The sequence below is a fragment of the Corvus kubaryi genome, unplaced genomic scaffold, assembly GCF_017639235.1.
Source record: "Corvus kubaryi isolate FWS band 111438036 unplaced genomic scaffold, C.kubaryi_AGA036_p1.0 37382, whole genome shotgun sequence".
In the NCBI taxonomy this organism is placed as follows: Eukaryota; Metazoa; Chordata; class Aves; order Passeriformes; family Corvidae; genus Corvus; species Corvus kubaryi.
The window spans coordinates 4,046,671-4,063,296 of NW_024581124.1; the positions used below are offsets into that span (position 1 = coordinate 4,046,671).

The window sequence follows — 16,626 nt, forward strand, 5'->3', positions numbered from 1 at the left end:
GGGGTGGTTTTCCGTTGTCTTTTGTTCCCCCCCCCCCCCCCCCCCCCAATTTCCTAAGAACATCCTCGGCAGCCGATCTGTGCCGCTCTGCTGTAATCCGGTGATATATTTTAATCCCATTACGTTGCCATGCGCTCGCTCGAAGCCCGCCCGGACTGGGAGGAACAGATGTTTCCTAATTGGCACTTGTGCTGCCCAGGGCTTTCCAGCTCCGACAATGTTCCTCTGCCTCCGCTGGCGCTGTCCCTGCCGCTGGATTTGCAGCCTCAAAGGATGTAACAACGCTGGCTGCTCCTGTGCCAATGCCCCACCTGGAGCTGCTGTTCTCCGGCCCCTGGTGCCCCCGTGGAGGGGTCACTCTGTCACTGCTGGCCGTCCCCGCGGGTGACCGAGGAAGCAATCGGGGCTGCCCTGGCCGCTCGCCCGGAGGGAGATGCAGCATTTGCTTTTTTCCGTTTGTTTGGGGAAAGGATGCGGAGGGAGCCCCGTCCCGCGGCACCCGGGCGGCCGCGGCTGCCCAGCTCCTCACTCCCATCACGGCTGAGCCGCTGCTTCCCAGCACATCCCCTTGGCTCTCCATGAAGCATTTTGGTTTAGTCCCGAGTGTTTCATCATCGAGGGCGGGCGCGTGGGGCCGCAGCGTCGCTGTCCTGGCCGGCTGCAATCCCCTGATACCCGTTAATCCCATTATGTCTCCACGAGGCTGCTTCCAATTCTGGCCTCTGAAGAAGTGATGTTTCTTAATTAGCTTTTCAACCGGACAGGGGTTTTACTGGCTGAAAGGAGCAGTGGAAGTTTCATTCCTTCCTTTCTCTCCCTCATTACTCTGATCTCAGGAACAAAAACAAGGAGCAGAAAGGAAATGGGAGCCTGGCATTGAGGGCAAGAGCATCCACCAGCCCCTGTCACAGAGCCCAGGTACCAAGAGGTCGCCGTTTGTCTCACCAGTTGCAAACTGGGTTTGTGCTGCCTCTGCCCATAACCCAGAGCTCTCTCCCGCTGCCCCACACGGTCCCTGCAAGGTGGGCAAAGCCCCACTCCGGGCTGGCACTGGCCCGGCAGCGCCAGTGTGTCCCCAGCCAGTGCCCAGCAGCCGCCAGTCCCGGCTGATTCCCTTTCCACTGCTAATCCTGGGGTTTGACTGCAGCATTCAGAGCCTGAAACGGAAAAATTTCCTGACCCCCCGCTTCCCCACTCCCCCTTCGCATCCAAGTTTTACTGGTCACTACAAGCAGAGGTTCTGCTCGTGACACGGTGCCAGCGCCTGGTGCCCCCCAAGCCCTTTCATCCTCCCCCAGTCCCCCAGCCACTGGCGGGGACCCAGCACCCAGCAGGTCCCCACTGCCCAGCGGGTCCCCGCTTGCAGCACCTGGTTTTTTTCCTCCCCAGATGTTTTCTCTAATCAGAAAAGGGGAAAAGAGGGTGCAGCAGCCGCAGGGAGCTCGGTATCCAGCTCCTCCCTGCTGCTGCCCATTCTCGGGAACAGCCAGAGTCCGGCGTTCCCTGCCAAAGCTCCTTTCTCTCTCCGGGATATTTCACTCCTGCCTCAGCCCTCGCATAAATCAGAGCAGAGATTACTTTTCCACATGCCAAAGCTGAACATTGATAAATCACAAGTCTGCCCTGAAAACCGCAAGGCTTTAATAAAACATGCTGGGTTCCTGCTTGGTTTTCCTTCCTTCCTTAAACCTTCAGTGTTTGTGGCTGGGTCTGTGCGTGGAGGCACAAACATGAGGCTGGAGGCTCAATTTAATGCAAAGAAGAAGAGGAAAAAATTAAAGCCAAGAATCTCATGTAATCACGTGGCTCCTGAAGCTGGAGAATTAAACATAACAATAATTTTCAGAGGATAAAAATCCGTGAAACCCACAGTAAAGCCCTCCCAGCGGGCAAGGCACGTTAGGTACCCAAAGCACCCAGGCTGCAGGTGCGACTGAGCTCACCCCATTGTGCCTAAGAATAAACAACTCGTATTTTTCAAGACTGGTGTTTTTTAGCCCAAGGTGATTCCCCAACCTGGGGTGTCCCGAGGGGGAAATTCGCAAAGGCAAAGCAAAGCAAAGCCAGTGGGAGCCGACAGGCACGTCTTCATCTCTTCAGCACTTTTGCGTCCTCCTCCTCGCCAGCCCATCCCGCATCACCCCCGGTCCTCACGGAGGCGCCTCCCGAGGACAGACAACGGCTGCTGCTCCAGGTGGAAAAGAAAACAGGAAGGAAAAGACACCTCAGTCTCGGATGCGATTTAGCCAGGGCTTGCGTTATTCTTTCATTAATTACTCCGTGGCAAATTACTGCTGTTCCCCTGCAGGCAGCCCCGCTCCTGTGGGGTTCACCTGCCGAGGGTCCCGGGGTCCCCCCGCCCAGCCCAGCACGCTCCAGCCGCGGTGAGCACGGCAGGAACCGGGGGGCTGGAACCAGCACGGCCGGCGGCGATGGGGTCTGACCCCTCCTTCCCTCCCCCATCCTTTTTGCTGGGTGAAGAAAAAAAAATCCCTTCCCCAGCCTGGAGAACAGCTTTAGCTCTGCCGGCTGTTGGCACGACGGCAAAACCACCCACCCACCCACCGCAGCGCCGTGGGACCGCTGACATCTCCGCAGCAGCGGCGCCGGCAGCCCCGCGTTCCCCCGCAGCCCCGCCGGCAGCGGGGGACGATGGGCAGCGGGAGGGAGGGGACAGGGACACGGCTGAGGTGGCCGGGGGCTCCGAGCTGCTGAGGCGACGAGCGCGGTACCAGCGAGCCAGATGGCAGCTCCGCAGCGGGCGTGGGACGGAGGCGATCTTCTGCTTTTGAATAAAATTGAAAAAAAAAAAAAACCCAAAATAAGCTTTCAGCACATTTCCCCAGAGCCAGCGAGGGAAAAACCCTCCTCAGCAGAGCTGAAGCTGCCTTCAGCTGACCCGAGGGCGCCCACCTGGGTGCACCCAGCCGCCAGATGAGGAATTTCCCCCAACGGGTCCCACAGGAGCTGCTCTGGGCTCGTTCACATTTCGGTGCTTTTCCCCCCAGAACCCTCCCAGCTCACCCACAGCCGGGCTCCATTGTCCCCGCGGGAGCTGCCCTGGTCCCCGACTGCCGGGTTGGACAGGACTTGGGGCAACCTGGACTAGTGGAAGGTGGCCTTGCCCCATGGCAGGGGAGTCGAACGGGATGAGCTTTAAGGTCCCTTCCAACCCAAACCGTTCTGGGGTTCCATGGCTGGGAATCTCTGGGGTCTCTTCTCCCCACGTCGCTGCTGCTTTCAGCAGTTTGCCCCCCAGAAGCCGCCGTTTCCCACCGACTATCCCGGCACGCACAGAGCACCGCGGGCACTCTGCCGCTGCTGCCGCTGAAATCCCATTTTTCACGAAAACGTTTGTGTCTGGGATGCTCCTGGATTCTCCCTGGGGAAGGAAAGGCGCAGCTTTCCGCAGGGAAGCGGCGCGGTGGCTGCCAAAGCACGCTTCGCCGAGGAGCTGACATTTCGCAGCAGCGTGTGGCGCGTTGGGCTGGTCGCCCGTGGGCTGGGTTGTGCCCGCCGTGGGGCTCCGCCGGGCTCTCTCCTCCGCAGCACAGGGAAAAGCCTCTGGCACACGGAGGATTCGGGAGCAAACCCCACTCAGCGGGAGCTGATGAGGAGGATGTTGTGCATCCCTGACTCCCCGAGATTCCCGGGTTTGCCGGGATTCACACCAAAACGCCGCAGCCAGGCAGGTCCCTGCTCCCCGGGCGCGGCGGTGCACGGGAGAGGAGAGCGGCAGGAGGCACGGGGTGCCCCGTCAGGCGCCCCTCTCCTGTGCCCACCATCGGCCCCCCGTGCCCACACAGCCGCAGTGACACAGAGAGGCTGCCACGGCCACGTCCTGCTGCCGGAGGGGACCGAGCCCAGCCGCCCCCGCCACCACCTCCGTCACCGTCACCGCCACCGCCTCTGCCACCACACGGAGCCCCCGGCCAAGCAGGTGCGGCTGCGTTCCTCCACCTCCTTTGCCGGACTTATGATCATAAAAGCATCCTCTAGCACCCTGACTGCTGAATTAAAGCATTACTACTAATTAAAGCTTCCAGAGCCTAATAACTAATGCCATTATTCGGATTGGAGGTGCCCCGACCGAGAGGGCCAATCCCCGCCCCCAGCATTTGCGGCATCCGCCTGAGCACCCGGTGCTCCGGGGACACCTTTGTCGGCCGCAGCAGGATGTGACCCCAGGACAGGGCTGAGCCCCAGAGCCACCGCGCTGGGGCCGGACGCCCCAGGTCCGCACAGGGTGAGCAGTCCCCGACCCTCCCGCTGAGCCCCAGGTCACCTCCCTCACCCCGGACACTTCGGTGACCTGGCAGCACCGATGGCACCGGCGGTGGGTGGCACTGAGAGCATCGGGGGTGCGGCCATGGGACCCCCTCCCCCACCCAGGAGCGCGGGGGGCCAGGACGGGCACCCCGACTTCTCTGCGCGCCGGGAATGAAGGGGTAGAGCTGGGACTTTGAAACTCCAAGCTTTATTGAGTTGCTTCGGCAGCGTGTGCATCACACGGGGGGAGGCGGGAGGCGAGGCCGCGGGGGCACAGCGGCGGCCGGGGGAACGCTTGCTCCGCTCCCCGCGCCCCGGCACGGGCCGGGGGCTTTAGTTGGTGGGGTGGTAAGCACCGCGCTGGTGCCACTGCATGTCCCGGATGCGCCTGACCGACTGGATCTGGGGGTGCTGAGCGCCGAAGTCTGAGCTGTCCTTGTAGTCCCCCTTTTCAAACAGGTACTGGTAGCCCCGGTAGCCAGGGTACTGGTATCCCACCCACCTGCCAAGGCAAGCGGAGGGGGGGTCATACATCACACACACCCCAACCATCACCCGGCAGAGCCCAGCCCCGTGGGGATGCTCCGGGATCCCCCCCCGGCCGCCCCCGGTACTCACGTGCCGCTCTGCACCCGCACGGATGAGACCTTCTCCTGGTAGCCGTGTGCGTGGAAGCTGGGCACATCGTCGTCTATGATTTCGATCTTCTTGCCGGTGAAGCTGGGGTTTTCGTACAGCACGATCTTGTGCTCCTGGCTGTCCTGCAGCCGGGAGAGCAGAGATGGGGGTCAGCGGCTGCCGGCCCCGCGGGGCTGGGCAGGGGGGGCAGAGCCCAGGGCTATGGGGAAACCGAGGCCAGGGCCGGCACCTTGTGCCGCCGCTCCCACCGATGCCGGGGGTGCTCCGCATCCCTCCATCCAGCTCAGAGAGCCGCTGCCTGCGCGGGCACTGCCAGACTTACCAGCAGACGTCCTCCGCTCTGGGGTCACCTGCCACTGCCCCCGTCCCCGCGCCCCCTCCGACCCCCCCACGGCTCCCCGGGCCCCGAGGGCTGGGGCGAGGGTGCGCAGGAGGGGGTGTCCCTCCGCCCGCGGGGCTGGGGAGGGCGGGGGAAGGCTGGGGAAGACTTCTGGCTGCAGACCTTGGTCTGGCGGGTGGGTAGTGGCTGTCTGGGTGCTCTCACCACTTTGATGGGTCTCAGGGAAGTGATGCTGTCGCTTCTCCGGCTGTTGGTCCAGGAGTCCCAGCGGGGGTACTCCCCCTTCTCAAACACAAACTGCTCCCCTTTGCAGCTTGCCTGCTCGTAGCCCACCCAGCTGGAAGAGAGCAGGGGACGCGCTTCAGAGGGGGCAGCGGCGCTGGGACCGGCCCCTGGCATCGCCCCCGGCGAGCGCCCGGGGCTGAGCCCCACCCGTGTCCCCTGCGCCCCGCCAGGAAGGGAGAGGTGCCAGGGAGGTGCCAGCCGGGAGCGGGCGAGGCTGCGGTGCCTCCGGCCAGCCCGCGCGTCTCTGCTGGCAGTGCCACCGCAGGGCTTCCCACTGGGGATGCTCCGACGTGGTGGCCACCCGTCCTTGGTCCCTGGGGACCCACAGGATCACCCAAATGTCCCAGCTGGGGCTGTGCTCCTACCAGGGCGCTCGGCAGCTGCCCCGTTATTCTGGGAGCAGCACTGCTGGGTGCAGGCAGGGAACCCTCCAGGGGCTTTTCAGGAGCTCTCCCTTGCCCGGAGCCCGTGGCTTGGAGAGCACACACAGGGCCAGCAGGCGGGGAGCGGGCACCAGGGGGGTCCCAGTCTCACCTGTCCCTGTACCCAAAGGGAAGGAAACCAAACTGGGGGTAACGCTGAGTGATCTGTGCCCATACCCACACCCCTCCAGTCTCCCTGTCACTGAGTGGGGGTTATCAGCCTGTCCAGGCGATGCTGTCACCCTCTGTTCACCCACTGTGTCCCCCTGCTCACCTGCTGGCACCCCCTGGCACCGGGCACTCACTGGGGTGAGGTGGGCGAGCAACTCAGCTGTGTTGGCCGCAAGAAATTCGGGGTGCGATGCGGGTGTGGCAGCGGGGAGACCCCTCCTCCCCACCCCCTTCCCTCCCACCCCCCGCCTGGCCCCCAGAGCCCCTCACGTACGGTCCGGAGTGCACCAGGATGGAGCCCACTTTGTCCACGCCGGCTTCCTTCAGGTTGGGGCAGGCCCCGCTGAGCTCATGGCAGCGGCCCTGGAAGTTCTCCTGCTCGAAGATGGCAATCTGGAAGAGAGCAGGACCTCAGTGTGGAGGTCACCCCGGCCCTGCTGCCACTGCGGGGGGCACACGCTGTTCCCGGCCACTGGGCAGCACATCTGCAGCAGCCCAGACTTCTCACTCTCCCAAAACTGCACTCCAGAGGGTTTTAAGGAGTCTGTGAGTGCAAGCCACCGCTCCCATCCCTCTGGGGATGCAGCTCTCACTCACGGGTGCCCCCGAGCCCCTGCCAGCACTGTCCCAGTGCCCCTGGTAGAGGGATGCCCACACTCACAGCGGGCATCAAACAGCTGAGGGACTTGGGTTGTGGTTGGAGTGCCGCAGCCACCAGCGGGACACTGCGACCCAGACACCCGGGGACAGCTCGGGGACAGCCCCAGGGCCGCCAGCTCAGCACTGATCTCAGGGGTCAGCGGGCAGTGGGGACAGATCTGCTGCATCTGCAGCGGTGGTGGGAGATCAGCGCTTGATCTGTTCCCACCCGCTCCACCTGCACTGAGGCTGCAGGATGCCAGAAAAACCCCATTCCCCATCCCCTCGTCCTGCTGCAAACAGCTCAGCAGCGCAGCCGGCCGCGCTTGGCACCAGCCAGGGGTACTCGGGGTGCTGGCGAGGGGAGCTCAGCTGCTGCCAGCGGTGTCTCAGGGTATGATTTGGGCACCCAGTGAGGTTGAGAGTGCCCTGGCCCCTCTGCAGGGCTGGGCAGTCTCACACTGACCTTGGAGCTGGCTTGCTGCTGCTTGGAGGCTGGCATTTGGTGCTCGGAAGCCATCATCAGCTGGGTTGTCTGCTGCCTTGGGAGGGAAACTCAGCATGTTAAAAGCTGCCACTGAGGACACACTGGGGACCATGCTCAGAGCCCCGTGTTCATGCTCTGTGTCCGTGCCCCTGTCCGTACCCTGCAGTTCGCCCGGGGAAGAGGGTGTTGGGACCAGGGCTCGCAGCAGGATGGGCTCAGGCTGGGGTTGTCAGGGACAAACCCTGCTTAGGGCTGCTCAGCACCCCAAACCTCCCCAGGCTCGTGGCAGAGCACAGGCAATGGTCCTTGGGACCTGCCCGGCTTCTCCAGCACTGGGAACTGTGAGCCCAGGGAATTCCCAAATCATTCCCAGTGGAACCCAGCCCCTATGGTCGAGGCTTTTCCTGCTGTCCCTGTCCAGCAAGTAACAGCTGACAGTCCCTGTCCCACGCGGGTGCTTGAAAGGGTGATGGAGAGAAGCCCCGGGGCTCCCCCCCGCCAGCCCCAGCCCCGAGGAGCCTGTGCCGAGCCCTCCCGACTCTGCCTGGCACTGCCACTCCTTGGAAGGAGCCCCGTCCTCAAGCCCAGCGGGGCCCTCAGTATCTGAGCAGCTCCAAAACAGGTGAAAACGGCTCATTCCTGACAAAAAGAAACGGAGCCATGGCCGGGTGGTGATGTCCTGCTTTGGGCTGCAGGGACGGGACTGTCCCCGGCTCAGCCGCTGCGTGCCCACACCCCGCTGGCACCGGGAAGAGATCCCGGCCCCGGGGATCGGGAGGAGGCTACGGCAAAAGAGAGGACAACAAATAGCAAAGTCTTACCAGTTATACCAGTACCCGCTTGAGCCAGTGACGGGCTGGGGCCGGGAGGTGGAATTTATACCGAGCTGCAGCAGAGTGGTGCCAAAACTATTTACAAAATAGTTAAAGCCTGATTCAAAGCGAGAATGCTGGATTAAACCCCAATGAAAACCAGGGTCAGCTGATCCGCCGCAGCCTTTGTCTGCCCGAGCACCAAGCCCGAGTTATTTCATTACCTGTCACATTCGAGTCACCCGCTTTGTCGGGTTGGTGGCGAGGAGATTTGGAGTTTGCAAGCATCAGCCGAACGCGTGCCAAGAGCCGGGGCGGCCCTGGCCAACAAAGCCCCGCCAGCCCCGCTTCAGGCGTTTCGGGGCCAGAGACTTGATCCCCCCGACAGCCCGGCAGCCGCCGCCGGAGCTGCTGAGCTCGGCTCTTTCCATGCGCGATAAAACGCCTCAAAGCGCTGGTGAACGTCTGGCTTTGCCCGTCTGCGGCCCGGGGAGGGAGCGCCCGCGGCCGTGCCAGCGCCGGGGGCACCGCGGGAGCCCCTTCCCGACACCGGCCCGGGGCTTCGGGCATGGGCAGGGGCTGGGCAGGGGCTGGGGGCAGCTGCAGCAGGGCAGCACCCAGGCAGCACCGTGGGCCTGAGAATCGGTGTTGGGTGTTGGGCTCCTCCCGCGTTACCCCCGCCCTTTTGGGGTCCCTGAGAAGCACCCCAGCCCCACAGGGCAGTGGGAGCAGCAGCAAGGGGGCCCTCTGTGAGAGCGGGACAAAGCTGAGGTCATGAGGGGCTCAGTGTGGGACACGTCCCCGTGGCTGGGATGTGCCTGGGTGGGCAGCACGGCCAGGGCTGAGCTGGAGGCCGAGGGCAGCAGCGAAGCCCCTTTGCTGGCATTGTCCCAGGAGGCTGCTCAGGGCTGGGGGCTGAGGGTGGCTGTGGCAAAGGGGGGACAGACACTGTCAGACTCCCTGGGTGCGGTGCAGCACCCACAGCCCTCCTCACCCCACAGAGGAGCTGACCCCAGCAAGAGTCACCCAGCTCGAACAGACCCCAGGCCTGCTCCCTCCCTCACACTGCACCTCCCTGGGGTCCCACAGGAGGTGATGGGCTGCAACCCCCCCCCCCCCCCCGGGGTCACCTCTGCCCCATCCCCTGCCCCAGGACGGCTGCACACAGGGTCAGCCACAGGGTGTTGTCACAGAGCCTACCCTGGAAGTGACATGTGGGGGGGGTCAGTCCCTGGGGTCTGCAGCTGCCCCGGCTCTGGGCGATGGGGTTTGTGGGGCCAGAGGGGCCAAGATGACCGTGCAGCTCTGCAAGGAACCCATCAGGCCACGGACAGGCCAGATCAAGAGTTTCCAGCATTCCCAACCCTGGAGTCCTCCTCTCTTCCCTGTGCCTCCTGCTGCAGCCCCACAGAGGGACCCAGCATTGCCGTCCCCATCTCCTGGGTAAATCCATTGAGGTCCCGAGCCCTGGACCCTCACGGATCTGTCCCAGGTCCCAGTGCAGGGCACTGCAGCCCTGCAGCCACATCCCGTCCTCTCAGCACCACAGCACGGGGCTGACACGGTGCTCAGCACGGCTCCTGTGATTCCCTCCCTTGGCTCTGCCGGGCTGGATTCCCGCTCATCCCAGCCCCAGGCGGTGGCGGTGCCGCAGCCCCCTGGCCGTGGCAGCCCCAGCGACTGTTCTGGAAGCAGCTTTCGCCACTCGGGGCCAGGCACTCGCCTTTCACAGCCGCCAACCCCCGCCCGAAGGGAAAAGCTCCGGAGGGGTTGCTCAGGGACCTGCACGAAGCCCTCGGGTGGTCTTGAGCCCATCTCCCATCGCTGTTCCCAGCCCTGTGGGTCCCCGAGTGTGCCCACGGTGTCCCTGTGCAAGGGCAGTGCCAGGGCAGCTCAGTGTGGCACCCCTCAACCCCTCACCTCTGCCCCCAGAACAGCCCCTCCGTGTCAGAGCTCATCCCCCAGGAGAAACCACCCCAGGACTGTGGGAAACTTCCTTGGGGACAGGCTGGAGACCCTGCAGGGAGCTGGGGTTGGGCACAGCCATCCCACCACGGGATGAGCCCCCTTCGGAGCGCACAGGGCCTGGCACGACCCAGGGGTGGCCACTCCGCACGTCCCCCCCGGCCCCCTCCCTGCCCTGGGCCTGGCCGCCCGCCCTGGGAGCGGGCAGGAGATGCTGTGGAAAGGGACAGAGGCGCTGGAAAAACCCTGACGCGGCAGCACCGGGGGTTATTTTTGGAAAGCTGCAGCCTTTATGTAACACTGCAAACACTGGCACTTCCCCCTCTGCCCTGTGCGGGGGGTGCTGGGTGCGGCCATGGCCCCATCCCCATCCCCATCCCCCTGCCCCCCTCCCCGACCTCCCCCAGCCCAGGACCAGGCAGGCCCCGGCAGCCTCCAGCTCAGAGCTTTATTGAGGTTTTTGCACAAAAATCACCACGGTCACGGCATCAGCCGGGGGACCCCGCGAGCGGCCCCAGCGGGAGCTCGGGGTCCCTCAGCTGTTCTCGAAGGAGCCCCGCTGGTGCCACTGCTGGTCCCGCACGCGGCGCACGGACTGGATGAGGGGCTGGTTGGCGTCCCACTCGTTCCAGTGCCGGTACTCGCCCTTCTCGAAGACGTGCTGGCGGCCCCGGTACCCGGGGTACTCGTAGCCCACCCACCTGTGGGGACCGAGGTGGCGCTCAGCAGTGCCCACCCCACACCCCCACATCCCCTGGAGCAGGGGCAGCGTCCCCATCCCCATCCCAGTGCCCGTGTCTTTGCCTGCCACAGCCAGGCGGTGCTGCCCCGGGGCTGCTCCTGTGTCACCAAGTGCCACCGCACAGGCTGCAGCCACAGTGCCCAGGTGGGAAATGCCGCGTGCCAGGAGGGGATGGAGAGTCCAGAAGGGAGCACAGCTCCACTGCTCTGGTGATGGGTTAGGGCAAGGAGCCATCACGCAGCCCCAGGGACACCGCCATGGTCCCCATTACTCCCTGTGGGCCAGGGAAAAGGCGGCAGTGGGGAGGGAAAAAGGGACACAATGGGCATGAGCAGCACCGTGGGAGCAGCTGCCCCAGCCCCGCTGCAGTGGCTGTGCCAGGCACCCCTGCCACCACCCTGGGGGGACCAAGCACGGTGCCAGGGACAAGAACCTGTTGGGGTGTCCCCTGCATCCCCATCCTTACGTTCCGTTCAGGGCCTTGACACTGGCCACGCGGTCCTGGAAGCCGTGGGCCCAGAGGCTGGGGACGTCGTCATCCACGATCTCCATCTTCCGCCCGGTGTATCCCACGTTCTCAAACAGGTGGATCTTGTGGTCGGCGCTGTCCTGGGGGAAAGGGCGGGTCAGGGGCTGCCCCTAGCCCTGCAGTCCCCAGTGGCCACCCCAGCACAGCCCTACTCACAATCTGGAGGGGCCGGATGGACATCAGGCTGTCGCTGCTGTGGCTGTTGGACCAGGAGTCCCAGCGGGGGTAGTCGCCCTTCTCCAGCACGAACTGCTCCCCGGCGTAGGCCTGGCGCTCGAAGCCCAGCCACCTGCGGGACCCCAGCGTCAGGGGGATGCTCTCCCTGCCACCCCCCGGGGCTGCTCCACCTTCCCCACCCCAGACTTACGGGCCAGACTCCACCTGGATGGAGCCCACCTTCTCCATCTCCTTCTCAGTGATGTTGGGGAGCTCCTCTGTCAGCTCACACCTTTTGCCCTGGAAATTCTCCAGCTCGTAGATCGTGATCTAAGGTGGGGAGAGATGCTGTCAGCCACCACACCAGGGGAGTACCCTGGGAAATGGGAGCAGCAGTGGATCAAAGGGCTCTGGCCGTGTCCCTCCATCCCGGCCAGCCCATGCTGATGTCGCTCCTCACCTGGCAGAGCCAGGTCCTGCCAGTGCCTCTGGGCCGAGCTCTGGCCAAGACTGTTTGCTTGGTAAAGCACAAGCTGGAATTTCATCCATGACAGGCTGAAAGCCAGCTCAAACACAGCACTGGAAACACGGAGGGTTTGGGCTAAGAGACTTCCAGAGCTATGGGCTGTCTTTCCTGCCCCCAGCCTGGTCACTGCCCATCCTTTCCTTATCAGTGCTCCCTCCAGATCCAACCATTCCCTTGGCCTGGCCTGGCACAAGCTCTTTCATTCTAAGCCCTGCCAGGTGCAGAGACCCCAAAGCCTCCTCAAGGCTGAGCTATGGGATGGGTTGGAGCCAGTCCCAGTGGCCAGAGTGTGGCACGGAGCAGGGCCCAGGGTGCCCAGCACCATTCAGGGACCAGGAAGGTCAGTGGGGTGACCAGGCACCCCCTGGCACTGTCCCAAAGGGGTCCCAGCTGCAACCCCTGAGCCTAGGACAAGGCAGGGCTCAAGGGACAGAGGTGACACCCACGTTCCTTAGGAACTTCTGTGCACCGTGGAGCAGACCCAGCTCCCGGCACCCCTCTATCCCACTCGCAGGATCTGCTCCCACCTCCAGCCTTCCCTGTCCAGGAGCAGCTTTGTGGGAGGCTCTGCAGCCACCACACCGTCTCCAACCAACCTATGAGCTGAATCCAAACCTACAAACACACCCGGGGAGTTTCAGTGCCTGGGCCCACAGCCGATCTCACCGTCCTGGATTAAATCTCTGGGCAGCTGCACAGCAGCCTGGCCAGCCAATGTCCTTGGCAGCCACGCAGGCAGGGAGCTGTGCCCCTCCTGCCAGGCAGCAGCAGCAGATCCCTGGCTCCTCCAGCTGCCTCTCCAACCTGCAGCTCCCACCAGAGCAGGGCCACCACCCACTGCTGCTGTGGGAGAGCTGGAGGGCACTCCTGTTGCCAGCACCAGCTGGTTCCAGCCTGGTGTGTGCACACCGCATCCCACGGCATCACCCGGCATCCATCCGTAATCAGTACACCCCAGTACACCCCAGTAAACCCCAGTATACCTTGTAGTTGCCACCTCGCTCGCCAGCACCCTCCCCAGTCGCCATCTGCTCGGGGGGACTTTGCTGCTCAGTCATTGTGCCTGGAAAACCCAAATTGCAGGAGGTTAAGGCAGGAGGCACTGGGATTACAGCCGGTAATGAAACACGAAGCATGAAGCTGGCATGGGAACAGGCAGCACGGGTTAGCACAGATCCCGATGCAGCAACTGTAAATCCCCAGGGATGTCCAGGCTAGGAACAAGCTCTGTTATGCATCCTCCTCTCCCTCCTGCGCACGGGCCCCGCATCCTCACCCAGGCACCCGCAGGACTGAACCGAGCCCTCTGCCCAGGGCAGCTCGCCCAGTTGCCACTAAACTCCCATCTCACAGCCCGGCTTTTGTTCCCAGCAGGAATTTGTCAGCTTCCAGCTGCTGACATCTTTCCCCACAACATAAACCTGACACCTCTCCCTGGCTCCAGCACCCCGGGGGACACCAAACCCGGCAGCTGGAGCTGCTGCCGCCGCCTCGGCCGGGAGGGGGACGGTGGTGAGAGCCCCCTCCACGCTCTCCAGGAACATCCACAAAACTCTGCTCAAAATTGGAACAAGCCTTCCCCGGCCACGCCACGCCAGGGGGTTTAAGAGACGAATAAAAGAGTTTGATCAACATCCTGAATCAAACCCTGCAGCTTCACTTCTCGCCACGCACGAGCCAAACCCTTTGCTCAGGGACACCTCGGCTCAGACACACAAATTGTTTGTGGAAGCCCCTTGCAGTCCCGGCGGTGCCGCCGCTACCTCTCCGTGTGGTTCCGCTGTGCCGGGCGGCGCGGGCGGCCCCGCTATTTATGGGTTGCTTCTGAACAGAACAGCAGAATTACCCGAGCGCTGATACAGCAGCTGCGTCCACGGAATTCCATCCATGAGATCTCATCTCAATAGCGCGGGCGCGCAGCGGGCTATGGAAACGTCATTCAGATTTCTCCCGGCTGTCCCTCGGACACGGGCCACTCGATTTACAGAAGATTAACGTCGAAATTCACATCAGCACGTTCACGCTGCTTCTTGCCAGGTTCTCTGGAAAACTCTGCCATCAGCAGTTCACGGGAGGGTTTAGCCTGGAAACCGAGCGCAGCGCGAAGCAAAATCCGGGCAAAATATCCCCGTTTGTGTGGGCTCCAGCGCAAGGTGCGAGGCAGGGCCGGGGTCAGCTCTGGGAGCTCAGTGGGAAGCTGGAGCAGCTCAGGATCTCCAGATTTGTGTTCTTGCTTTAACTTTGGCCCTAAGTAGGTTCTCTCCCTCGAGTCCCTTTTCCTTCTCTGCCCCCAGTCCGGCTCCCTCCCCAGGAACACACTGGGAACACACCCTGGGGTGTGTGATGAGGGATTTCTGGAGCCAGGTGCCTGGCACAAGGGTTTATCCATCTTCACAGGCACAGGATGATGTAAGGGGGGAGCACAGCCCTTCCACACCAGGCACCAAACTGGGAGCATTTCACTCTGCTGGCAAGTGGGCCTGACTCCCTCTTCACCTTTGAGAGTCCCTTCAGACTCAAACCATCCTGATTCCTCAGGGAACTCTTAGTTCAGCCGCACATATCCCCATTTACTATGGCCCTTGCAGGTTTTTCTACCTGCTCTGAGTGTGGCCCATCTTGAAACCATGAATTACTCATGAAACCTTTACTGAAATTGCCAGAAAAGCGAATCCCCTGGGCCAGGCTGGACAAACTGAATGGGAGAGGGCTGGAAACCTCTCCTGTTACACGTGTTAGAATGAGGCCCTTCATCCCCATCCCATCCCTGGGTGATACTCCAGGCCTGGTGTGACAGGGATGACCCAGGAGGTGTCTCCAGGTGCCTGTTCCCTACCCTGCCCATCCTGCAGTTCCTGATGGAGGATTTGCTGTCCCCATCAGAGCCATCCCACAGGTGCCACAGCTCCAACAGGCACAGGCTGAGGAGGAATGGATTCATTTCTGTCTTACCAAACACAACATCTGTTCTCAACAGATGAGAAACAGAATTTCTCATGCCAGTCCCTCCCTTCCCAGCATCCTCATTCACCGAGCTTTGCCACAGCTGCAGGGCCCTGGATCTGCCTCTCCCAGCTCTCCACGCTGACAAGGCAATTCCAAAAATATGACAGAAGGGGCACTGGATCTCCTTGATGCCTCTCCCAAACAGACCTCAATTTCCTCTTGCTGTCAGCCTCTTAAATCCCTTTGAAAAATGACTATTAGAAAATAGCTATTTTTTGTTAATACCTGGCAGAGCTAAACTGGAACTGTAATGGTACAGTGCAAAACACAGCAGCCAGAATATCCTTATTCCCTAAGAAAATGTGTAATACAAAATATGCTATTTCTATCACACGATGTTTTTATTGTGACCCAGACTGACAGACTCTGTAAGGCCACGTGGAGCAACATAAAAGTTTAATCTCTACAACAGCCCCTTCTAGACCAGGTTTGATACCCTCGTGTTTAATATGGAATGAGAAAACCCCATAAACCACCGGACCTTGGCTCTCCTTCTCTGCCAATCCCACCAGAAGAACCAGAAGTTATTTCAGGTTATATTTTTGCAATACATTTATATTTGAATGAACAGGACAGCCATGGAACAGAGCTCACCACCAGCTCGGGAAGGATTCCCACCCTCCACCCTCTCCACTCCCAGTGTGAGCAGAACTAGGCCTGGACTCTGCAGCCCCTGCCAGAACACCTCAAATCCCATTAAAGCTCCATGGAGGTTGTGTCACAGGATGGTTTGGGTTGGAAGGGACCTTAAAGCTCATCTCGTTCTGCCCTCACACCTTCCCCTAGACCACCTTGCTCCAAGCCCCGTCCAACCTGGCCCCAAAAGCCTTCACCTCTGAAAAGTCCACCTTTAATTCCTTTTGAAGTAAATACCTGGTTTTGCTTCTCAGCATTGGGCTGAAGGGACAGATCCAATACATCCCTCACATGGCTGCAGCTGCTCTTGCACCAGTGTCCTTCAGGGAGGTGCAGACTGTGACCTCAGGCTGACAGGGAGCAGGGTTATGGTGACAGCTCTGTATTTCACTGGAATCGTTTGTTTTACCCCCAGAGCTGGCCTGGGGACAGCAGTGACAGCGCTGGGGACTTGCTCCAGAGGTTCTGTACCTGGATACACCTCTTGAGGCAGAGCCACACCCCAGAACTGCCCATCTCCCCCTGAAACACACTGTCCCTGCAGAAATCAGGGATTGGCTATTCCAAACCTTTTGCAGGTCACACTGCGCACTCCCAAATCCGCCCCACATGCATTTCAGTTTGCCAATAACTTGCAAACAAAGAACAGGGTGAAACAAACTTTTGTGGGGGTGAAAAGGGGGTGGTGTGTGGGGGTAAGTTCTATGGAAAGTCTTGGAATGTCAAAGGTTGGAGAACCAAACATTGCTTCTTTCTCTGCAGGAAGTGAAAGGCTATGGTGGATGAGGACCAAACTGAAGATTCACAGATGTTAAAAAGGTGAATTTGCAAACAGAAAAATAAAAAGGATCCAGGAGTGAAGGAAGCAGCACATCTGAAGGAACCTGAGAGCTCACTTCCATCTCCAATAAACAGCAGGAAAAAGCACATGGCAACAAAAGTGAAAGAATAAAAAAATTCCAAGAAGCATTATTTGGAATTAAAATAGAATTATATAAAGTG

At 61.4% G+C, this 16,626-nt stretch overlaps 2 protein-coding genes across 6 annotated transcripts; both read right to left on the minus strand.

Annotated features, from left to right (window-relative positions):
- Positions 1–4,458: 4,458 nt before the first annotated feature.
- Positions 4,459–8,177, minus strand: CRYBB2 (crystallin beta B2). 2 transcript variants are annotated; one of them, XM_042035201.1, is made up of 6 exons: positions 8,074–8,177; positions 7,232–7,307; positions 6,401–6,519; positions 5,453–5,585; positions 4,888–5,030; positions 4,459–4,771 (listed from the first exon to the last, which is right to left on the minus strand). In XM_042035201.1, exons 2-6 carry the CDS (start codon positions 7,286–7,288, stop codon positions 4,603–4,605), a joined length of 621 nt encoding a protein of 206 aa, XP_041891135.1. In that variant the 5' UTR covers positions 7,289–7,307; positions 8,074–8,177; the 3' UTR covers positions 4,459–4,602. The 2 variants fall into 2 exon arrangements, with proteins under 2 accessions (XP_041891135.1, XP_041891134.1); XM_042035200.1 differs by having other exon boundaries at positions 5,411–5,585.
- A 2,286-nt stretch (positions 8,178–10,463) lies between these two features.
- On the minus strand, positions 10,464–16,558 carry CRYBB3 (crystallin beta B3). 4 transcript variants are annotated; one of them, XM_042035199.1, is made up of 6 exons: positions 15,862–16,558; positions 12,966–13,045; positions 11,668–11,786; positions 11,457–11,589; positions 11,238–11,380; positions 10,464–10,730 (listed from the first exon to the last, which is right to left on the minus strand). In XM_042035199.1, exons 2-6 carry the CDS (start codon positions 13,038–13,040, stop codon positions 10,565–10,567), a joined length of 636 nt encoding a protein of 211 aa, XP_041891133.1. In that variant the 5' UTR covers positions 13,041–13,045; positions 15,862–16,558; the 3' UTR covers positions 10,464–10,564. The 4 variants fall into 4 exon arrangements, with proteins under 4 accessions (XP_041891133.1, XP_041891132.1, XP_041891130.1 ...); XM_042035198.1 differs by having other exon boundaries at positions 13,829–16,558; XM_042035196.1 differs by lacking the exon at positions 15,862–16,558 and adding an exon at positions 13,746–13,786.
- Positions 16,559–16,626: the final 68 nt, after the last annotated feature.